Below are 23,028 nucleotides of genomic sequence, written 5' to 3'. Positions count from 1 at the left end.
GCCTCCTGGAGTGGGATCGCAAACCAGCCCTGGCAATTACGTCCGACCGGTCCGGAAGGGGGAGGGGGAACTGGCTGCGCTTTTGTTACAAGGGGTTGATTTAGCAGCAGTGCTGCAAAACCGGTCCCCTGTAACAGAAACGGACCCCACCCTTCCGGCCCACCGGGGAAGCGACCAGTGCCCACTATGGCCAGTCCGGCCCTGCTGGCCATAATCAGATGGACAAGGTAGCAAGTTGAGGCTTACCCATAAGAGGGCTGGGACTTCCACCACATGGAGTCCAATAGTCAAGACAACATATTGTGAATGTCATCAACGATGAAATCTCCACAATGCTTGTTGGGAACTGGATAATCAGTGCCTGGCCACCTGCAAGTGGACCTTGTACAAACTGATAATAAATTGTGCAGGGGGCGTAGGTTCTTATGGTGCATCAGGTGCCGTGGCACTGGGCCCAGGGGCATGACTCATCAGGGGCCCACTAAACCCTTATCATTGCTGTATTTCACATTATAAACAGCGGCGAAAGGGCCCATTCCCTTTGTTGCACTAGGGCCTATCACTAGGGCTTTAAGTGGGACGAAAAAGCTGGGGGGGTCTCTCAAAGGGGCGTGGCCAATGTAATTAAGGGCGTGACTTAAACACACGTAGGCTAAAAATCTGTGCTTAGCATAGTGTGCCGCCCGACTTGTATTTTGCTGTTTCTGTCATTGCATCCAGATGAATGATAAAACTAGTAACATCATACCTACAACAATCCAGGACTATGGGCTTTGTCAATGGTTGTTTGTCGCATAAGATAAATAAGCTGCAACAATGGCTTGTATATAATATTGAAAAAGCTTCCACTTAATGCCCTGGTGACACCACGACAATGTTGCTGCTCCTGAGTTTCAAAAAGAGAAGGGAAATCCAGAGATAAAATGACTCAATTTAAAGGGATTCCCTTCCCCTACAAGCCTCACCTGGCATGACGTCATGTCGTAACTTCTCCACTAGTGAGAAGTGAGCAGTGTGATCACACGTACATGTATGTGCCTGCTGTCACTGCAGTCCGGGAAAAAAACGGACCACCTGTGCCATGGCACAAAACAGAGCCCGAAAGAGACCCGTTTCGAGGCCCCCTTTGAAAAACTGCCGGTGCTCGGCACCGGTGAGACCCGGCCCACTTAAAGCCATGAGTACACCACTGAAACTGCCGCTTTCACTTTCAAATGTATATGTGTGCTAGTTTCGTGTTTAAAGATTGTGGCCCGAGTGCCCGGGTTATTGCAAAAAACGTGCTCTGTCACTCGTTCTCCGCGTCACACCGTCTCCACTGACAAGTCTGGGCAGTGAGCAAGTCCCTTCTAGCAAAAAGAGCCCTTGAGGTGAGAAGGGTAAATCCGAAGTAGCCGGGCGAGCACCCGGTGAGGTTTTAAGGAAGCTGAAGCGAAGCAAAGTAAACAAAAAAAAACACAAGTGACAGCACAGTGGTGGCTGAACGGTGTGACTGTGCCCTCGCCAGGTCCTCCTCTGGAAGCGCGGAGGGCGAGTGCGGCCGCGGGAGGCGGGCATGGCGCGGTGCCACCCTGTTGACAGGAGGAGGCGGCCGGGAGCCGCCTGGGCGCCTCCCACCTCGAGCGAGCCCTGCTGAGCTCGGAGCGGGCGGCCCTGGCACAGGACTCCTCTCTCGCATCCTCCCAGGGCTCGGCAGCGGCGGAGCAATTCACCGCGAGTGACGACGAAGAACTTGGCAAAAACACGAGAGAGGGGAAGAGCCCGAGAGAAAGGCAGGGGACAGTATTGCCTTTTAGAGCAGACCAGGCGCGCAGGGGACCCGGGCATCTCGTAGGAGCGGAGAGGGGTTTCTGTGCCAGTCCTGCCAGCGCCGGGAGCCCTCGCAAAGCACATCCTCCTGTGGGGCTTGGAAGAAGCCTGGTGGCTGCAGGGGTGCACACCAGCGACGTCTGGCCCCTCTATTATTCCTTCATGGGTTGCATCTGCTACTCTAGGTCCTTTTATTGCACTTCTGACTGCCAAAGCCCGTGGGAGGAAGAAGACGTTTCTTCTTCGTTTGTTCACTTAATGGTGCGGCGCTGCAGCTGCTGTAGTTTGGGTGCTTTGAACTTTTGACGGTGCCCGGCGGGGAAGCCTGCCCCTTCGTTGGTTTCTTGGCGGGTGGCTGCTGTTCTCTACCCTTTAGCGGAGCCTGTGCCCGGCTGCAGCAGGGGCGGCCGGTGCGCGGAATGCCAGTGCTGGACCGCTTCCTGTCCTCGGCCGAGCTGGGACGGACGTGGGGGGCTGCCGAGGGCGAGCCGCCGCTTTGCCCAGTGGGCAGCCTGGCCGCCTGGTCCTGGGAGCTGCCGGAGATCGTCCGGGTGGTGCGGCTCCTCTGGAAGTCTAAGGGTGCGCTGCAGGGCCCGAGGCCCAGGGAGCAGCTGGAGCCGGAGCCCGCCGCAGTAGACGGACCAGGTAAATGGGTAAATGTGGAATGTGCAGAGGGGCACATGTAGCGTCACGTAGCTTGTCAAACAGCTTGGGGGGGGGGGGTGGTATGGGTCTGGGGTTTAGAGTCGTGCAATACACCATGCCCTCCAACTTCCATTTTAGGAGTCCAACTTCATTTCACCTTATTGGGATCTGTCATTTCTCTTAAGGCAGCTCAGCCTGTCCATGCCAATGCAGCAGATGTCTTTTTTTTTCCGAGGAAAACAAAACATGGCCGGTTTAATGCCTCATTTAATGCTAGCTCTGGTGCAGACATGAGACCGTAAGTTGCTGTGCGACAGATAGGACTCGTGCATCCACTATTTTTTATTTTACTTTCCTCCGTGAGCTCTTTTGTTTATCCAAATTGAAGGTGACAGGTTCTGCCCAGCCTTCCAGCACCCTTTGCTGTTCTCAGTGAGCCAATATTTTAACCCACAAACACGGAGTTGATAAAATACCACGCACTTCAGTTGTATAAACACCCGCCGTTGGTTCATCCGTGTCCGTGATATCTCTCTCTCTGTAGCCTCTCCCTTTTAAAGCTGCTGCTCTGCGCGCGAGGCCTCGCACGCCTATCCCACGCGCACATGCTGTGAAACTTTACAGGAGGCCGGATAACTCGATATTCTGGTTTATTTTACCTGAGCGTAGCAGGCAGCGACATCACAGGCAGCTGGCTGCAGAGGATTTATTTGAGTGCACTGGCTGCTCTATCCCAAATGTAAGGCGTACCCTGAGCCACTGGAATTATGCCAAAATGGAAGGGTGACAAAATTGTCTGGCAAGAAAAGTCAAATTATGCGGCGAACTGTGGCACAATCCATTACAGCATTATTTCGCTATTTTAAAGCAAATTCGAAATGTCGTGGCAAACTTAGGATCTGACTTGCACTAGTTTAAGACCCGACTCGAGCGACCAACAACTGAAGTTGAGAGACTTTGACAAGGGTGTTTCATTGTGCTGCACCTTGTGTGGTGCTTTTATTTTAGTAACTGTTGGTCCATTTGAGCTAGAAAAATAATGTTTTGCGTTAAAGGTGGAGGATTGGGTGGGGAGTGTGTGAGATCTATAATTATGCGGAAATCGTCCAGTGCCCCTTTGCACTGGGGTGACTGCTACAGAAGTCCATTCTTGTTAGTATGGGAGGTCACAGAGTGAGAATTATTTTCACAGGATTCCCTTAATGTTACTCCCTGTTTTTATTTCCATCGTGGCTTATGGGTTCCTTGGGATACGCTAAATAACATGTATACACTACAGGGTTTGTATTGCATGCACACGTAAAAAATGAGCTGTCAGGGACGTCAGTAACACACGCTACCGTTACTTATGCCATCGACCTTGCAAGGATGAAGGGCAGCCTCATCCCTGACTCAAATCTGGACGGCCCTTCACACCATGCCCTAACCCACTGGCAGTCTCACCGGTCTAGGCCGCACAGTCTCTGCAGAGGGCAGGGTAATGGGGCTGCACTCTCGCAAGCAGGGCCGGCTTTAGCTCTGGTGGTGCCCTGTGCCACAATGTTTGTTGGCACCCCCCAATGACCACCGCTGCCACAGATTCCCTCACTACCACCATTTAACAGTGCCCCTCAAGTCAGTCCTTATTCAGGCAAAACAACTCAAAGGCACAATTACCGTTCGTGCCCAGATAGCGCTGAGTTTTAACAAATAAATGAAGGGACCAAGGGTCTGCTGTACGACCATTCGTAGCGGTCGCAAAAGGAAAATTAGGCTGTTTGGGACCGCTAAAAAGGGTTGTAGCATGTACAAACTCTGTTTGCTAGTCGGGAACCTATTACCGACTTTCAAAATAGGTTCTGCGAGTTGCTATTAGGAAGGGGCGATACCCTTCCTAATAGTGAGTAGCAGGGGGATGTAAGATTTTTTTTTTCTTTTTTTGCAGAGTTTTATATAGCGCGAACTTGACCCGAATCCAATCAGGTATCAGAGCGCTTTACATAGCACCAGTTATGTTACATGTGGACACACATTCATTCTTTGTTAGGCACGGGGAGAGTAAGTGATTTGCCCAGAATCACAGGATGTTCAGCGTCATTACCGAGACTCGAACCCAGTTCCCCAGGTCCGAGGTTGAGCGCTAGATTGTTTTGCAACTTCTATTACGATTGCAAAACAATAACTGTTACCACTAATTTCAAAATGGTTGTAAGCCAGTCTTAAATGGAAAGGGGTTCTAGGGGACACCTTCCTCTATGTGTTTGGCAGCAAAAACATTTTTTAAGGGCAGGCAGTGGTCCGGACCACTGCCTGCCCTTAAAAAATGAAAAGAAAACTTTTCATTTTTTTCTTTTAAACGCATCCAGTTTTCCTTTAAAGAAAACAAGCTGCCTTTGAAATAAAAAAGCGTTGCTGTATTTAAAAGCAAACACAGACATGGTGGTCTGCTGACCCCAGCAGGCCACCATCCCTGTGATTGTAGCCCATTCCCAATGGGTCGCATATTGTGACCTGCCTCATGAATATTGATGACATTTGCGACCCCATTGGGATTAGCTAAATGTGTCTGAGACACATTAGTACATTCTATTTTGCAAGTCACAAACCATTGCAATTTGCAATGCAAAATCCGGCACATTTAGCACCTGGTATGTGTGTTTCTATCCAGTGTTTAATTTGGAAAAAGAGGGAAAGTATAGGAGTCCAATTTGTTTTCTTTGGAGCCCCCACCGGTGCTGTCCATTCCTAGAGTTAACAAAGTGTCCTCGTGCCTTTTTACATCTCCTTGTTTTTCCTGTCGCTTTACCAGATTCTTGCAGGTTCCTTTCATTCCTGCTTTCTCCCTTTGTCACTTTTTTGTTTTCAGATCTTTCTTTTTCTCATTCTCTTTCCATTCATGACTTTGACTTTCTTGCCTTGTGCCTTAGTCTGATGATGAAAAATAGGTCCTGGTCCCCCAGAAATGAGTGTTGGGGCTCACCACGTGCGTTCACAAATCTAGCACTGTTCTAACCATGTATAGCTATCCGGTTTACAGCAGCGTATATGTTCAAGGTGGCATTAAAATTAAGCGCTAAATTAGAGCAAGTAAGCGCTATACGCATGCAGCTCTTAGTCGCTGATAGATCAAAAACTGGCAAAAAAAATGATGCCTATTTTTACACTCTCATCGGCTTTTAAGAAAGGATGACTTCTGTATACAGTAAAATAACTTCAAAGGTTCAAAGGCTTAGTTCCAACTCACAGAGCTTTTTACCGTAAGGGCCCTTAGTACTTGTCCAACGGATCTACCTTTTAGCAACCGGTCAGGTCACTTCGGTCTTCCAACTCCCTGCTGTTGGTTATCTCTCGATTCTGAATGATAAAGTGGGGTGACAGCTCCTACTCCTGCCTGGCTGCCAGGAAGTGGGACACGTTGCCACTACAATTCTGTGCCACCGGGACATTCTTTTCTTCAAGAGACTCCTTATGACACGGCTCTTTGAGTCAGCCTTTTAGCACCTTTTATGGATTGAGCATAGACAGGGCCACTGTAATTATGTGATTGTGCAGCCGTGGTGATTTTCGCATAGTTATTGATTTGCCACATTTGCCACACAATCTATCATCTGCTGTATAATCTGCAGATTTTAACAAAAATTATTTTTCGTTTCTATCCCAAACAGTACAACAGTTACTTAAAATGCTGCAACATGTTGCAGCAGGAGCTGCCAGTGCAGGTAAGAGCGGTGGGGGGTATTCAACAGACGACGAGGGAAAATTACATTTTAAAAAAGAAAACCAGTTTACTTGCGCTCACCGCATCATGGAGTCGGCGATGGGTCTAGCGCAAGTAAACTGTTTTTCTTATTTTAAATTTAATTTTCCCTCATCATCATATGTCGACTCTTCCCCCCCCCCCAGCCCACCAACAGCTCGTACCTGCACCGGCTGCTCCTGCGTTGCAGCACAGTGGACGGCACTTTGCAAACATTGACTGGTCACCTTTCTGTGGATGTATGTCGTTACAACACACACTTTTACAACGCATGCACTTACAACGCATTTTTTACAACGCAACATCCACTACAATGCATTCCATTACATAGCATGACACTACAACGCATTTTTAAAAACTACCTTTACAACGCATTCCATTACATCGCATACTACCTTTACAACGCATACCATTGCAACGCATAATATTAAATTGCATTTAAGGTAAGTATTGGATAGTATAGGGGTAAAAATTACTATTCTAACTCCAGGGGGTGCAACAGTAGGGTAAGTGTTGGATAGTATAGGGATAAAAATTACTATTCTAACTCCAGGGGGTGCAAGAGTAGGGTAATTGTTGGATAGTATAGGGGTAAAAATTATTATTCTAACTCCAGGGGGTGCAACAGTAGGGAAAGTGTTGATAGTATAGGGGTAAAAATTACTATTCTAACTCCAGGGGGTGCAACAGTAGGGTAAGTGTTGGATAGTATAGGGGTAAAAATTACTATTCTAACTCCAGGGGGTGCAACAGTAGGGTAAGTGTTGGATAGTATAGGGGTACAAATTACTATTCTAACTCCAGGGGGTGCAACAGTAGGGTAAGTGTTGGATAGTATAGGGGTAAAAATTACTATTCTAACTCCAGAGGGTGCAACAGTAGGGTAAGTGTTGGATAGTATAGGGATAAAAATTACTATTCTAACTCCAGGGGGTGCAACAGTAGGGTAAGTGTTGGATAGTATAGGGGTAAAAATTACTATTCTAACTCCAGGGGTGCAACAGTAGGGAAAGTGTTGGATAGTATAGCGGTAAAAATTACTATTCTAACTCCAGGGGGTGCAACAGTAGGGTAAGTGTTGGATAGTATAGTGGTAAAAACTACTATTCTAACTCCAGGGGGTGCAACAGTAGGGTAAGTGTTGGATAGTATAGGGGTAAAAATTACTATTCTAACTCCAGGGGGTGCAGCAGTAGGGTAAGTGTTGGATAGTGTAGTGTAATATTATGCGTTGTAATGGTATGCGTTGTAAAGGTAGCATGCGATGTAATGGAATGCGTTGTAAAGGTAGTTTTTAAAAATGCGTTGTAGTGTCATGCTATGTAATGGAATGCGTTGTAGTGGATGTTGCGTTGTAAAAAATGCGTTGTAAGTGTAGTGCGTTGTAACAGTTGCGTTGTAAACGTTGTTCCCCCCTTTCTGTAGCTTATTGCTATTTTTGGGTGTTACACTGGTACTATAGATGCACAATTAATGCCCAGAGAGTGTTAACAAGTTTTAAAATGTGCCACATGATGCCGCATAATTTGGCTTTTCTTGCTGCATAATTAACTCAGCCCTGTTAAATAATTTGACCCTCTCCTGTCGCATAATTCCAGTGGCCCTGTGTATAGATCTCCCTGCTAAGTGCGGGGACACACTTTGAGTAACTGTTGCGAAATAGAAATCGCAAATAATAATAATAACTTAGATGTGAAGTGGATAGCCGTATGAAAGCAAAGGGTCTTTAACATCACCAGCGACCAGCTCAGTAGACAGGCTCCCACTGTGGAACTTTCCAAACTGCAATGAGGCCTTTTTTTTTTCTAGTTCCTAGTTGTTTTACTTTTGCACAACCAACTGCCTCCGAGAGACGTGTTTTAAAAAAAAATTGTTTTAAAGTGTTATTTCTGCTTTTGTACCCTATTTGTCTTGTGCTGTTGTTGTTTCAATGTGTCACTCTTGTAAGTAACTCGAACAAATACATTTACTTACAGTCTGATGACGGCACGTTTCGTGAAAGGTTCAGATAAGGCAATCTTCAAAAAGCACACACAAACCCTGCAGCGTGCTTACATCATCACTTTCGTGCCTGCGTCTTTTGTGCCTGCGTCAGTAGCAAAGTTGCTCTTTTCCGTGTGGGAGGCTGGGACGGGAAATGTGTGTGGGAAGCGATGCAGAAGTCTGCCCGCGTAGACAGGCCGCGTGCAAATAGAAACATTGCCGTACCAGCCGGATTCTAAATATTAACGTCTAGGGCCCCCGTTTTTGATATTTTTGGGAAATTTCCATTTATGTTTTAGCCTGAAAAAATGTATTCTGTAATTTGTGAGAAAAGGACATTTATTTACTAGAAGTAGCTGCATTCTCTTGGTTTGGTCTTTGTAAATAGCCCTATACAATACGAAAATACATCTATAAGAAAACACTAGCTTTTTTAAAAGAAGACTATGAGCAGATCTGCGGCTATTTAAGCCAGTTGCGTGGCCGGAGTGTCATAGGCACTAGTGCAAGGAAGGAAATGGGGTCCCTTGCTGCTGTTTGAATGATAAAATACATAAATAATCACGGTCCAGTGGGCCCCTCAAGCCTCTGGGCCCCAGTACGACAGCACCAATGATAGCTACACCCCTGATTTAAGCTGCATTGGGAAATCTCATAATTTGTTTAAACTCATTGGTCTGGCAGTCATGGCTGACAGCACAGAAAGCCACTCAAAATGAGGCATAACCTCCTCATGGTGTTGCGCTGGAAGGACCAGGGGAGAAGGGGCCTGCAGGCCCTGCCTCTAGGGCTCCCAGGCCCTCTTCTGTTACTTACGCAGAGAGCTGGTGGGGGTCCATGCTCATGTGCTCAGTAGGTACCAAGAATAGTAAAAGGGGGTGTCCAAGATTTAACAAATAATGGTTATGTATTAGGGCAGAGGATCATATTCAGTAGCCAAAAACAGCATTCCTCGGTAACTCACATGGAGTCCATCATCGCAGTGCCCGTTTCTCTATGATGAGGGGTGTCTGGGTGGCTTTGTTGTGCTCCAAGAGGCCCATCTCATCAGGGGCATAACAAAGGCTCCCACAGTGTGGGGGTCTTGAGTTCAAGGGGGACCCCTTCGCATAGTACACTGGCCTGATAGGTCCTGAGTGAGTCTAGAGGGGGGCCCCCCTCCATGTACTTTTGAGGGGGGCCCCCTCAAGTTTCGTTGCTTCACTGCATCTCTTCCTCCTGGGATGATGAGAGCAGGGCCACGAGCAGGGCTTCGTTTCTCTGTCCTCACTTGTGGGAGATGGGCAGCCATAGACCAGCAAGCTCCAACAGTCCATGCAGGGATAGTTCAGTATAAATGTTTTGAATTGCTGGAATGGAGCTACACCATGAGAAGCCAGATGTGTATTTCAGAGTCACGGTACTGCCTGGTGAGCAGAGGCATTCAGCTACTGTATCTGTATTTTGTATTTGTAAAGCGCAAACTACTCACCCTTACGGGTCTCAAGGCGCTGGGGGCCGTTGTGGAAATTAAGTGAGCTATTGCCCAGAGTCACATGGTGCTGAGCTGAGCTGCCGCCGGAGCCGGGGATCGAACCGTGAACCCTGTGCTCTGAAGTCAGCTTCCCTGGCCGCTGCACCACACCTCTCACACCTCTCACTGGGCGGACCAATGACTGTCCTTCTCCCAGCATGTTATAGAGTCTTCTCTAGGTGCAGTTGCTAGGCAGCTCTCCTGGTCTTCTTTCCTCACTTGAACAAAGAAGCACTCTTGGTTTGGTGCTCAGTGCATTTCAAGAGACAGTGAAGAAGGAATGAGGAAGGAGCAGGATTGACTGCCATATTGTTGTTAAGACACTCATACAGCCACCATTTTGATAAACGCTAAAGGGTATACTTCTAAACCACATTTATAAGATCCTCACACTGCCAAGGGGAATGTCAAAATGGTTCCTATTACGCAGGGGTCAGTAGAGCCCAACAATAATAACCTTCTGCTCCCAACCAGTAGCCACACGGAGAGACCAGCAGAGTGTGTCTTCTTGAGAATAATTGCATGGGACTGGTTTGGGATGCCCCCTTTCTTAATAACCAGAGGGTTTAGCTTGGGAGATCTTGAGCTCGGGTGATTCCCTTGACTCACCTGGCACAAACGTAAGATGCACATGGGGATATTTCCAGGGGCGATTGGAAGAGCATCAGCATGGGACTCCTTTGTACACAAATCTGTGGTCTTAAATTTGTCCTCCGACCACTAGGATCTCTTGCTTGGAGCATCTCAGTCTTAGGTTGTTGTGCTTCATCTAGAGTTGTCCTTGTTTCAGACACTTAGTTGTTTCAAACCTTCCTTGATTCATCTGCTCATACTCGTTCTGAGGTGGGTTTGGGTGCTATATGCACACCTTTTGATTTTAATTGAGTATTACCCAATCAATTCAGCCAAAGGGTAAATCCCTAAGCTGAAAAGCATTAGTGATAGTAGAATGTCAAGGGGACCCTTACATATTAGTTTTTGTGTTAAAGACATGGGAGAGCCACGATGGGAGGTGTCCCCATCTTGTGACAATGTTACCTGTTCTACACACGTTTCAAATGAGGGGACAAGACTGATTTGCCTATGACTGGTCTCTGTCTAGAGTGGCATAGTAGGCAAAAAAAACAATAGGCTGAAATTCAACTGGAGTTAACAGTGGCTGAGATTAATTCAAGCATTTCACCCATCATCTTTTGTTTTCCTCTTTTGAGGGAACCCTACAACACACAACCCAATGTTCTGTGGCCTCTGTCTTAACAGGATCCAGGCTCGACTACAGAAATGCCATCTATTTAGGGAGCTGTAATTATCTACTAAATTGGCTTGAAATCCATGACTGGGGCCGTTGGATAAGGAGGAGTGCCAAGCTCAGAGAGAGTCATTAGTATGTTTTGCATGAGACATATATGTACCTGTTACATCTAAATGAGAAGACCCAGCGGAAAGTGTGTGGGGCTTGTGGGTGGGATTGAAAGTTTCAGATCTGTCCACCATGATCAATCCATGCAAACTCCTTCAAAATGGTGTCCTAAAAAACATGTGCCTAACATTATACCATCTTTAATGCTTTGCCATGTTTTCTTTATTTTATACTAACCATCATTTCCATTCAACAGTCATACACTGTGACTTACGTTTAGAAAGAATATCAAAACTGTGTGCTTCTTGGAATGCGGAGAAGCTCGTTCTGGTGTTGGTTTTGGAGAAGTGCTTTGTTTCGTGAGTTCCCACAGCATCCCAGCTCTAGCTCCTTGTTCCATTTGTGGTCTAACCTGCTGTTTGTGGTTCCTACACACTTTGTTATCTTTTTCATCAGAACAAGGCGTCTAGTAAAAGACATAGGGCCTGATTTAGTGTTTGATGAATAAGATACTAAATTACAAACATGACGGAAATCCCATCTGCCATATTACAAGTGTATTATCTCCTATGGCACTTGTAATAAGAAATACAGAATATCCATCACAATTGTGATGAAATACCTGTCCACCAAACTCTACACCAGGGGCATATTTATCCCAACTGTCAGTACATAACCGAGGACCAGTGAGGGCAATTGTGACGTGCACCAGCCAAATGCCTACATTTTTCTTTGGTCGCCTATGTGATGCTATGCTTTACAGAATGTATGAATCGTAGCTATGGCACGACAGATTGCTTGCCTCTTTATGCTGCCATATACATTTCTGCACTGTGATCACACAGCAGTCAAATCTATAGAGAGAGCAGCCCAACTTTAGTCAATTATTGAGAGAGATCAAATTATCAGTCGTATGTGTCTATCTTTGAGGCCCAACATTGCCAAATTGAACACCAGGATCTCAGATTGGTCTGACCGTCTTCCTGTCATTCCCCAATCATTGTCATCCCACCATTGTGTGACAGCGGAGCGGTTCCCAGTGGTGCAATGAAACAGCACCAGTCATACTTGTAAAGCAAAAAATCTGCACGTTGGTCAGTGGTGAATGAATGCAAGAAGTCACTCCAGGCCATGTTCAGCTGACTGGCCCCACCACCATCTTTTGATCTGAATAATGGTGCACTGTGTCCCAAAGAACCAGCTGATCTTATAAAGAGAACTGCCAGACGGCAGCCAGCAGTTCCCTTCTTTTAATCTTAGTCCAAGCCTTTGAGATTTGTTGATTAATTACCCGACACGCTCAAATAGAGAGACACAATGAAATGCACCAGATCGCTGTCAGGCACTGGAGCAAGACTGTGAGCATGTTCACTCACTAAATAAACCCCATGTAAATAATGCTCATGGGACAAACAATAGAGTCTACATCATTGGCGACAGTCGGGCCATAGTAGAAAATTGGGGCCTTATGGGTGGCCTTCTGCTTTTTGGATTCAGCTTGAACATAGTCTGTCACATATTTGTCCAAATTATAATGTGGACACAGTATAGAATGGGCATACCCCCTGAATATTGAAGCTAGAATATCGAGGTATACAAACATCAAAGACAACATGTCAAATTTTAAATATCGGAAGGTAAGTATATATTTTCACTACCTAGTTACACATATATATACATATATATATATATATATACCGCTTTGTGGATAAAAACGGGTCTGACACATGCTTGGGTTGCACTCCAGAGATTTAATGCCACCATACAGCACTGTTTTAATATCGCGATGTCCTCTCTCACAGCTCCTGGCAGACGCGTTTCGGCGGATGCCTTTATCAATGCCGGTTGTGTGCTGGAAAGGTAAAAATAAAACACTTTCGCGGGCAGTTCGTTTAAAAAGCCAGGTGAGTAATCCCATTGGACCATAGATGTAACCACAGAAAGAGGACTAGGAAAGTTCCATAAGTAAGTACTTTTCCCCTCTCTGAGTCCAAGGTTCCTCCAGTGCACCAATCACGCTTAGGGAGCAGTAGACACTAGAATCGCGAGCCATATATATATATAATCAAGAAACATAGATATGGAGTTAGGAGTAGTATATCTATAATTCCTCTATATGCACTTAGCTTTCGAAATTTTGAACTTCACTCGTTTGTCCACGATATTTTTGAATCTTGATATTCTTAGCTTCGACATTCAGTAGTACAGTCCATAGAATGACTGCACATGCTTAGATGTAAAATGAATATAAGGCTACATGTCCTTCCTCTGGGTTTGTTTATTATTGGATTCATACACCAACTTCATCTTATGCAGAATACAGTTATCCATAATGCAGCACCCTAGGCTCAAAAGAATAGCCACCCTCTCAGCGTTCTGTTATGACTAACAGTGAGAGTCTGACTTTAATTCAAGGTGGTCCTCTAAGACAGCGACCCGATGGGACATGGTGGTGTGCCGGAGGGGCTCTCCTTCCACAACCTACGACAAGACACACTGACGATTCATTGCTCATCTTGACTCCTTCTGCCAATTATGTTATACTTGGTGGCCACACCTGCTTTCGGAGGTTATCGAGAACTACCTGCTGGTTTGATGAAAATCAGATATTCCCCTATTGTGTATGTGTACAGAGAACGACATTGGACTGTTGTACTGAAGCTATATCTCCCATCTGCAATGCCCTCTCCACCCTACTTATTCGGAATTGTACTTTGGACTGTCTTGCTGGAAGCCAGGAGAGTATATTGCCTGAATAAAGTAATGACGTACAATGGCGCCAATGTTCTGGCACATCAATTTGAGATGGTGCCTCCATTCCTGCACACAATTGTGCTCTTCCAATAGCAATGGTGGTTCAGTTTCCTGGTTTGTGGTCTGAACTTCCTACTGTGTCAGTACTGAAGCTTGCATGAACGTCAACAAATCTGGAAGGCTAGTTGCAACTAGAAGAGCGTGTTGCAGAGGCCAGATCAGCTGACTCCGGAACACGGGGCTGATGGTTTGATCACCAGATGAGGTGTGGTGCCACGGCCAGGGCGTCTGACGCTGGAATCTGGGGCTCACGGTTTGATCCCTGGCACTGGTGGCAGGTCAGCTCGGCAATAGCTTGCTTAATCTTCCCGACGGCCACCAGTGCCGGGATGCCGTTCGGGTAGCTGTTCGCGCTTTACAAATACTGGATTTACATTTACCGGTGGCAGCTATGCTCAGCACCCTGTGCCTTTGGGTAATATCTCGCTTAATCTCCCTGATGGCCCCCATCGATTGAAGCCCCTAGGGGTGATTAGTTTGTGATTTACATATACTGAAATCATACTAGAAGTGAGGATCTCCTAGCAGGCTTACATTTGCTGGAGTTTCGTTATGCGCTGTGGTGGCTAACTTTTGTTGTGGTTCATTGCTATGTGGTCGGTAACTTATAGGACCAGAACATTAGCTCCTATTCTGAGGAAAACTGGTGCTTCCATATATTTAGAGCCGTCAACTGGCACTCATGTTTTTAGGGCCGTTTCTAGGTGTTTTGCCGCCCTAGGCGAGAATTGAAAAATGCCGCCCCCTCCCTTTTTCTACCATCACTCGTTCCCACTGTCATCCAGGCTAGAAGAATTAATGCATTAGATATTCCCAAACTCATGTTTTTTGACACCCCCCCCCCTTTTGCCACCCTAGGCGGCCGCCTAGTCTTGCCTAATGGTAGAAACGGCCCTGTGTCTAGCCAAAATTGCCTCTCGCCGTCCTCCATCGTGAAATGGAAGAGGGGGACGTGTCAGGGCCACCCTGCCTCTCTGAGAACCCAAAACCTCTCTGTAATTGCAAACATGCTTCAGCACTTGCCTTTTAAGGCCAACCCTACAAAAAAAGCCAAGAAAGGGATGATTGAATCAGATCGTCCAGATAAGGATGTTTTTTTTAACATGCCCAGGGACTCAAGGGGCTTCACCTCACAGATAACACCCCCAAAGCTTGCCTGCCCTGGGGTGAATTATTGCTCACCAAGTTGGATGATGTAGCTTAGTATTGTGCGCCAGGCTGTGTCTTTTGGGGCAGGGTTGAACTGATGGCATAAGATCAGTCATATGTTATAAGAAAACAGGCAAGCTAAGCTGTAAGTTACCTAACGCTACTTCCAGGAACGATTGTAATGGCCACACAAGTTAGAAAGCACAGGCCTCTTCTTTCTCATCATATGTTTTGTTTTCAGACTGAAAGATATGCTTCCTGTCTGTAAAACAAATTATATTTCCACAACGCACAGAATAGTCTATTCATTCACACACTGCTTGTCTTTTAAAGGTCTAATTTATACATATCCCTAAAAGATATTGTCTTGCATAATTTTGCTTAGAGAACGTACAAGTGTTGCATTACAATCTGGAAGCTACCTGTGCTCTTCTGCCATTATGTGTGGTAATAAGCCATTCTCAAAACAGACCAGCCAAGCAGCGCATTTTACGCTGTATGTAAATGGAACGTAATTGTAGCATCTTTACTGCATAATTGCCTGAAACGTATTTTAAGGGCAGCATGATTTAGTTGTGAATATTACTGCATACCCCACACACATGCCTTGTCTTTGTATGTTGTGGTTAATGCGGCATAGGGAAATCCCAGTCATTTGTTTCCATTTCAAAATGTATTTGTTATTTTTACAGTAGAAAGAAGTGTAAATAAGGACCCATAGATTGTAGTTTTTGTGTAATTTGTTAACCTGCACAGTTATATGAGAACTTTGGGCTTCATTTCGATGTTGGGCAGACCGCCACCGATGGCCTGGTCATCGGTCCGACCGCTTCATTTTAATGAATGTGGTTGGACCACTGAGGTTGGGGGGAAAGACCGCTGCCCTCTGCAGGATCCTAGATCCCGTCAGGGCAGTGGTCAGTATCCTATCCCTGCAATGGAGGTGGTGCCTGTAGAGGCACCGCCGCAGGGATTAGGATGTCCCTTTCCGACTGCCTTTTCATTGTGGTCCGACCACCTTGAAAAGGCAGACAGAGATGGACTTTGGGGGCCCCAAGCAGGGCTCCCGTCCCCCTTGGGCCACTAATAAGCAGCTCTGGGGGCACATGTAGTGCCCACCCACATCCATGCACTGTGCACATGGTGCATGGATGTGCACAAAGTGATTTTTAGGTCGAGCCTGGCCAGCGCATGCGCTGCTCTGTGAGGCATGCTGTATTGGGGTATGGACTTGAAGCTCCGCCTACTCTCCGCCCATATTTTTCATTGAATTATGTAATTGTCGTTTGTAAATACTGGCTTCTGATTCTTAATAGGCTTGTTAGTCCCTCCTTAGTACCGCCTTGTCTTCATTTGTAACCTCCCATGTTGACTGGCCCTTTTACTTCTGTTGTTACACTGTATGTCTTATTTAGTCTGTAAGCACTATTTTCTTTGATGAGTTTCTCCTACTGCAGGCATAACATGCTTTTCTGCAACATTGAGTGTGCACTTTCACTTTTCAAGCAGCCCGGGACAATAGCGGCCGCTTCTTTGAAAGGATATAGGTCTTGCATTTACAGGAGTTTGAGCTAGTGGCATTGTAAATGACAATGGCTTTCATTTATTTGTTAATTAGAACAACAGATAAATAAAAGGTATTGTCATTTACAATGCCAATAGCTTAAACTCTTGCAAATGCGAGACCTATTGCATTGCAAATGCTTGTTTTTACTGCGGCTTGTGCTGCGGCCCTTTTCCTGGGCTGCAGCACAAGCCACAGTAGAAAAAAAGTATTTTCTAAAACCTTTCTGGTGGTCTCTTCATAGCAGGGTGGGTGGGACTGCCGACTCATTGTCAGACGGTTTCCTGTCCGATGCGATGGTGGTCGGCAGTCCGACCAAACAGCATCATAACGAGGACCTTATTTTCCATTTGTTGTTGCAAATCTACACTTTCTAGGCTACTTCATTTTCCCATTTGTTTCTAAACATAAAATGTAAAAGTGCTTTTGTTTGCCTCCTACCTGAGATGTATTTTACTGTTTTATTGTTTTCAGCTTTAGTACTATTGAAAGCACCTTTTAGCACTAGTCTGTTGAGAGCCACCAGGGTGAAACCCATGCCACATTTTCAAGAAATCCATATGAAGTAAATTTACAAGCAGTGAATCAAAATAAAGACCATTTTCATAGTACTCGTTTTCTTTAGGTTTTGGCTTGGGTCCAGGCCTTGTCAACCTTCATTCACTATGTCCTCTGTTGTTTGTCACTTATTTGAACAGTAAGGTGCAGGCTCATTTGCAGTAACAATCACATGTATTCCCTGAATTGGAGACTGGTGGCCCACCATAATGGGATGTCCATTAAACGGAGACCTTTGTTCGCTTTATTGGACCTTTTTCTTGATTGTCAGGTCTATGTCTTATACTATGGGATTGGGTAATTTCTCAAATTCTCATTCTACCAAGTGTACAAGCAAAATTTGTACAAGCAAATCAGAATTTATTGCTGCAAACCTTTTTTGTCATTGATTTTAGTGCACGGTATACCCAGTGTAGGCCTTGAAGGGCTGGATCTTCAACGGATATATTCATGATGACATAATAATATGAAGTTATGTGCTAGGAATCTGAAAGGAACTTATTTACTTAGTCGGATGCTATCCTGAATATCTGGTATGGACTTGGCCCTCCTGGTCTTACGCAGAATTTTCTTCAATTCTGAAGCCTACTGGGTTATAATTATATACTGGGCGCAAGTATTAAAGTGGTTTAAGAGATTTTTGTTTTTAAAGAAAGCAAGAGTTTTACCTTTTGAAATTAGGCAATCTTCATCTAGGGCATCCCCATGTTGCTGAGACAATATTTCTTATTATTAGGATTCACAGGGATCTTTCTTCAGGACCAGTCCACCACACAGAAATGATTATCTTTGGGAGTGCATGCTGCTTTAATGGTTGAAAGGATCTTTCAGGATGAGTATCTTCTCCCCAAAGTCTCAGCAGTAAATAAGGCCCATCGGTTAGGTCTTTAGAGCAACTCTAGTGAAAACATTCAAATTTCTGCAGTTCTTCTTTCTTTGGTAACATTTTTACATACACCCAAACTAGTCCAGGATGAGTGCTTGTGCGTTAAAGCAAAAGAAGCGCACCAGGAGACATGACCCGGGCCTAGTTCGCCTCTCACATTGCATGACAGTTGAGTGTCAATTAAATGTCATAACAGAAAGTTCCGCCTTACGAACATGGCTGCATTGATGATTAAGATTGAGGGATTTTCAAAGATGTCCTCTGCTTTCTAATCACCTGTGCATGGAGAAGGCTGATTCCAGTGATGGTCATGTATCTTGCTGCTTCGTTTGTAATTACTATGCACTCAAGGGGAAATTAAATTTTTTGTTAAACTTTAGAAAAGGCACAGTGAAAAAAGTATGCAATATATTGCAAAGCAATGATTAAAGACTTATTTCATCATTATGCTCCCTCTAGGAATCTCAGGTCAGCAAGCAAACATCTCCTTACTGTGCCCAGGTTTAAAAGGATGAGATGGGGCGGGAGATCCTTTTCAATTGCTGCAGCCAAATTGTGGAACTCCCTCCCCAAGGAAAGTTCGGGACACAATCACACACTCTTTTTCGAAAGGTTTTAAAGACCTGGCTGTTCCCTTAGATGTATGTCGGAGTGTGCCCTTTCTGCCTGCATATGGTTCTGCTGTTAGCGCCTTGACGCCCTTGTGCTAAGGTAGCGCTCTATAAATCTTATATTCATCATTCATATATCCATTCAGGGGAACGCTAAAGAGATTAAGTAATTTTTAAAGTACTTCGATCTTGTTATAGACTTGAATGCAGCAGGAAGGTGTTCCAAAGAAGGGGGGGGCCACACTTGAGAATGCCAAGTCACCTAAAGTTAGAAGTAAATGTTTAAAATAGTACTTTTGTTTACACTGTTGATGCTTCTAAGTGTTTTAAATTGCATAAGGATAACATTAAGAATCTCAAAAGTGAGGGTGAGAGATGTTTTATCTGTGACACAATGTTATTTATATCTGGAGGTCACCCACTGCACCCTCTACTTTTGTTATGTTATGTTATGTTATATGAGTTTATAACGCGCTCAGCTACTCATGAGTGTCCCGGCGCGGTGCCTAGTGGGGTAAAGAGAGAGAGCTTCAGGAAAACAGGTGTGTTTTCAATTTCCTCTTGAACGCAACTTTTGAAGAGGAGAACCACTGTAAAGATAATCACCCATTCTCTGCCCCTCTAGGAAAGTCAATTGGGTTAATGGCTATTGGCAGATATGACATGACATAAACAACCCAAGTAGAAAAACTAGTGATGGATTGAAGTGTTTGAATACATCTTAAGCATTGGCAACTACTGTTTGTAGCCTTCCATCCCATTGATTTGTTGGTCCCCTGTGTCTTTACAAATTATAAATCATGCAAAAACCAGTCTTGCCTCCTTCCAAAAGGAGCAAACTGAACGGCTAGATACCCCTCCACATCGCAGAAAACATAAGCCTCAGGGTCAATGCTACCATAAAGGGAGGAATGGCTTTCAGGACCGCCTCTACGTAGGGCCACATTAAAAGAAGAGACTAAAAAATAGCCTCTTTGTTAGGTCACAGGGCGGTCATCCCCTTCCCATGGAGTGCTGAAACTTACTCCACATTTCCAGGCATAAGCTCCGGGACCATGCTTCACCATACCCAGGGTCACTGGAATTATGCGATTGTGCAGCCACAGCATTTTTATCATTGTCATGGATTTGCCGTATATACTCCATCATCTGCTGCATGATCTGCAGACTTTAACCAAAAAAATCGTCTCAAGCTTAAATTGTTCAAAAGTTACAAAAACACAGTGACACGTGTTGCAGCGCAGTGGAAGGTCCATTTCAAAAGTTGACTGGTCACCTTTCTGCCTTTTCTTGCCGCATAATTTCTTCAAACCGGCCGCATCATCTGACCATCTCCTGCTGCATAATTCAAGTGAGCCTAATCATACCCTACTACCAGGGCTGGTCATTATCATGTGTGAGCTTGGCCCACGCCCGGGGCGCTAGCCTCCAGAGGGTTGCAGATGCCTAATTTCGACCTGGGATACATAGATAATTAAAGAGGATGAGTGGGCCAAGTTTGATTTTGTTCAGGGCACTATCTGTCCAAAGGAGAGCACTGCCTGCTGCGTAGAACAATTTACAAGAAAACAAAAGGAGACATTGTTTAGTTTTCATGCGATACATCGCATGTCATTACAACGCGGTCGTTACAACGACCACGTTGTTACATTGCATACGATTACATCGCAAGTCGTTACAACAACTTGCTGTTGGGGGCAGAAGGTGTTGGATTTACAATCCAACACCTTCCCTGCTGTTGCACAAACTGGAGTAGGAATAGTAAATTATACTATTCCTAAATCCAGCGCGCCCTCTACAGCAAGTCGTTGTAACGACTTGCGATGTAATCGTAAGCGATGTAACAACGCGGTTGTTGTAACAACCCCTTTGTAATGGCATGGGATGTATCTCATGCAAACTAATGTCATATATTCAAAAACAAAATGAGTAGGAAAAAAAACGTGCAAACTAATCTTAGTTACTCTATCTACATCGTTCTTACACCCAGTGCTTAATTTGTACAAAAATAAGTACCAGGGCTTTCGTCAGGAGGCCACTGCAGCTCGCACCACACATTGCCCCTGCCATGCTGTCAACGATAGTAACAACACAAGTACTAACCATCATATCCCAACAAATGTTTACGTTTGGATGTGTGGGGTTAAACACACTCACTCCTTCTAAAAGTTGACTCCTGTTCATTCCGTCAGTGAGCTGTTCGGATGATGTATTTATTGTAGGTATTTAGACATAGCTCCAAGATGCATCTGAGTGCTTTAGACATTTTTTATTGTAGCAGGATCATTTCCATTATCAGGTTCTGTAGACAGAGCACTGAGGTGCTCAGAGCTTGGCTGAAAAGAGATCACAGAAACCAAGTTGTAATCGAAACAGCAATATAGTACCCTGTACATTTAGATGTTACTCGAAACACACACACACACACACACACACATATATATATATATATATATATTTACATGACATAGTACATAATTATAATTATAGGGTCTTTATATATTCTGATTGCACTTTACGTATATTCACATTACATAGAACATATGTACAATTTCAGGAAAGAGTTTGTGACATTTCCCCAGAATCACAGGTTTTTTGTCAGGTGTAGCTACAAGTTAGCACCATGTTTAATGTACAGAAACAGCTCAATAAAATGAAACATTCACTGTGCCTACATAAGTCGTTCTGTCCTGAATTTCATCTTGTGCCCTTCCAGACCTGGATCAACTTGATTTTTGCAAAATATGTGTTTTCAACTCTTGTGCCCAAGATTTGTGACAAGATGGTAAAATCACAAGGAAGATTTGCTCTGGGGTTTAAGGTCGAAGCTTTTCTTGTCTGATTGCTTATTTAATTTAAAAGGGCCATCCTGTGAATGATGTCTGTTAAACCTGACAGGCTTTGGCACAGTGCTTAATTTGAACCGGTGGTTTCCGGTGCTCGGCACCAGCACTTAATTGGCAGCACTGGCACTTAATACAGCCTGCCACATGGTGGTGCTGTTTGCTTGATTTAGAGTGAGCACAACAACAGTTGTTTCCTAATTCAATATACGTAAAAAATTACGAATGCCTGTCGTTCTTGCTAATCTTTTAGCTTTGGGGGCCTGGAGTAGTTTGAATTGCCACACTTTTAGGAGTGTGAAGGTTAGTAGCTGGTTTGGTACTGTAATTGGTAGCGCTATAAAGGGCAGTGGGTGGTGTAGGCTGCAGTGGCCACCTGATGAGGGCCCTGGCACTTATTTTGTTACAGTCACTGCTTTAGCGTGGTCTTCTGCAAAACTTTATGCCTTCTCCTCTCCGGCTGCTGAAATTCGTTTTTCCTAGCTTTAGCAATCTGTGCACTTTACCATTGCTAACCACGGCTAAAGTGCTTCAACTCACTCCTCACAACATGGTAAAATTGGGCTTCAACTGATTGGTATATTTAATTTACTTATAGGTCCCTAGTAAAGCGGTACAACATGTAACAAAGGTCTGTCAATTAAATGCTACTAGTGAGCCTGCAACACTTCGTGGGCCTGATGTACAACCCTTTTTAGTGGTCGCAAATAGAAAATCGGGCGATTTGCGACCGCTAAAAAGGGTTGTAGCAAGTACAAACCCTATTTTGCGAGTCGGTTACCTATTACTGACTCTCAAAATAGGGGTTGCGAGTCGCTATTAGGAAGGGGCATGCTAAGGGCGTCCATTCCTAATAGCGAGTCGCACTTGTATATACGATTTTTTTGCAAATGCGGTCGCAAACCAATCGCAGTTACCACCTACTTCAAGTAGGTGGTAAGCCAGTTGCAAACAAGAAGGGGTCCCCAGGGGACCCAGTCCACTTCATGAATGTATGCAAAAATATTTTTTAGGAGCTGCTGGTGGCCTGCCCTTAAAAGATTAATAAGAACACTTTTCATTTTTTCCTTTTAAACACATCCCGTTTTTTTTTTTTTTTTTTTTAAACGGGCTGCATGTGAAAAAATAGGTTGCTCTATTTAAAAAGCAAACACAGACCCCTGGTTTGCTATCCCCAGCAGGCTACCAACTCTGTGATTGTAGCTTATTCCCAATGGGTTGCAAATTGTGACCTACCTCATTACTATTGATGAGGCAGGTAATTTACGACCCCATTGGGAATTGCTAAATGTGCCTGAGACACATTAGTACATTCCATTTTACAAGTTGCAAATTGCGAGTCGCAAACATATGCTATTTGGCACCCGCAAAACGGAATAGTTATACCTCTGGCCCTCTGGGACACTCCCGCGCCGCACGGCCACCAGCTGCTGCGTGTGCCTTCCTTCCTCTGTGCCTCGCTGCCCGACTGCCGCCTCGTGACCACGCCCCCTCCTTCGAGCGGCGTGGTCCGTGATCGGCGCTCCTCTCCCTGTGCCCCTGGTCCTTTTGCTGTGC

At 45.0% G+C, this 23,028-nt stretch overlaps 1 protein-coding gene across 2 annotated transcripts in view; it reads left to right on the top strand.

Annotated features, from left to right (window-relative positions):
- PDE7B (phosphodiesterase 7B) overlaps nucleotides 1–23,028 on the top strand; it is a 984,492-nt gene that overhangs the window by 631,247 nt on the left and 330,217 nt on the right. Inside the window, exon 1 of one of the 2 annotated variants that reach the window (XM_085611597.1) lies at nucleotides 1,281–2,454. The exons of the other annotated variant lie outside the window; for it this stretch is intronic. Within the exon in view, the coding sequence (XP_085467723.1) occupies nucleotides 2,229–2,454 (226 nt within the window). The 5' untranslated portion in view covers nucleotides 1,281–2,228. Of the gene's footprint in view, nucleotides 1–1,280; nucleotides 2,455–23,028 lie in introns of those variants that run through there. 2 annotated transcript variants of the gene reach the window in all.

This window comes from Triturus cristatus, chromosome 6 (assembly GCF_964204655.1).
Source record: "Triturus cristatus chromosome 6, aTriCri1.1, whole genome shotgun sequence".
NCBI classification, from domain to species: domain Eukaryota; kingdom Metazoa; phylum Chordata; class Amphibia; order Caudata; family Salamandridae; genus Triturus; species Triturus cristatus.
Note: the sequence above shows the minus strand (reverse complement) of the source record. Positions and strands in the feature narration are given on the sequence as shown.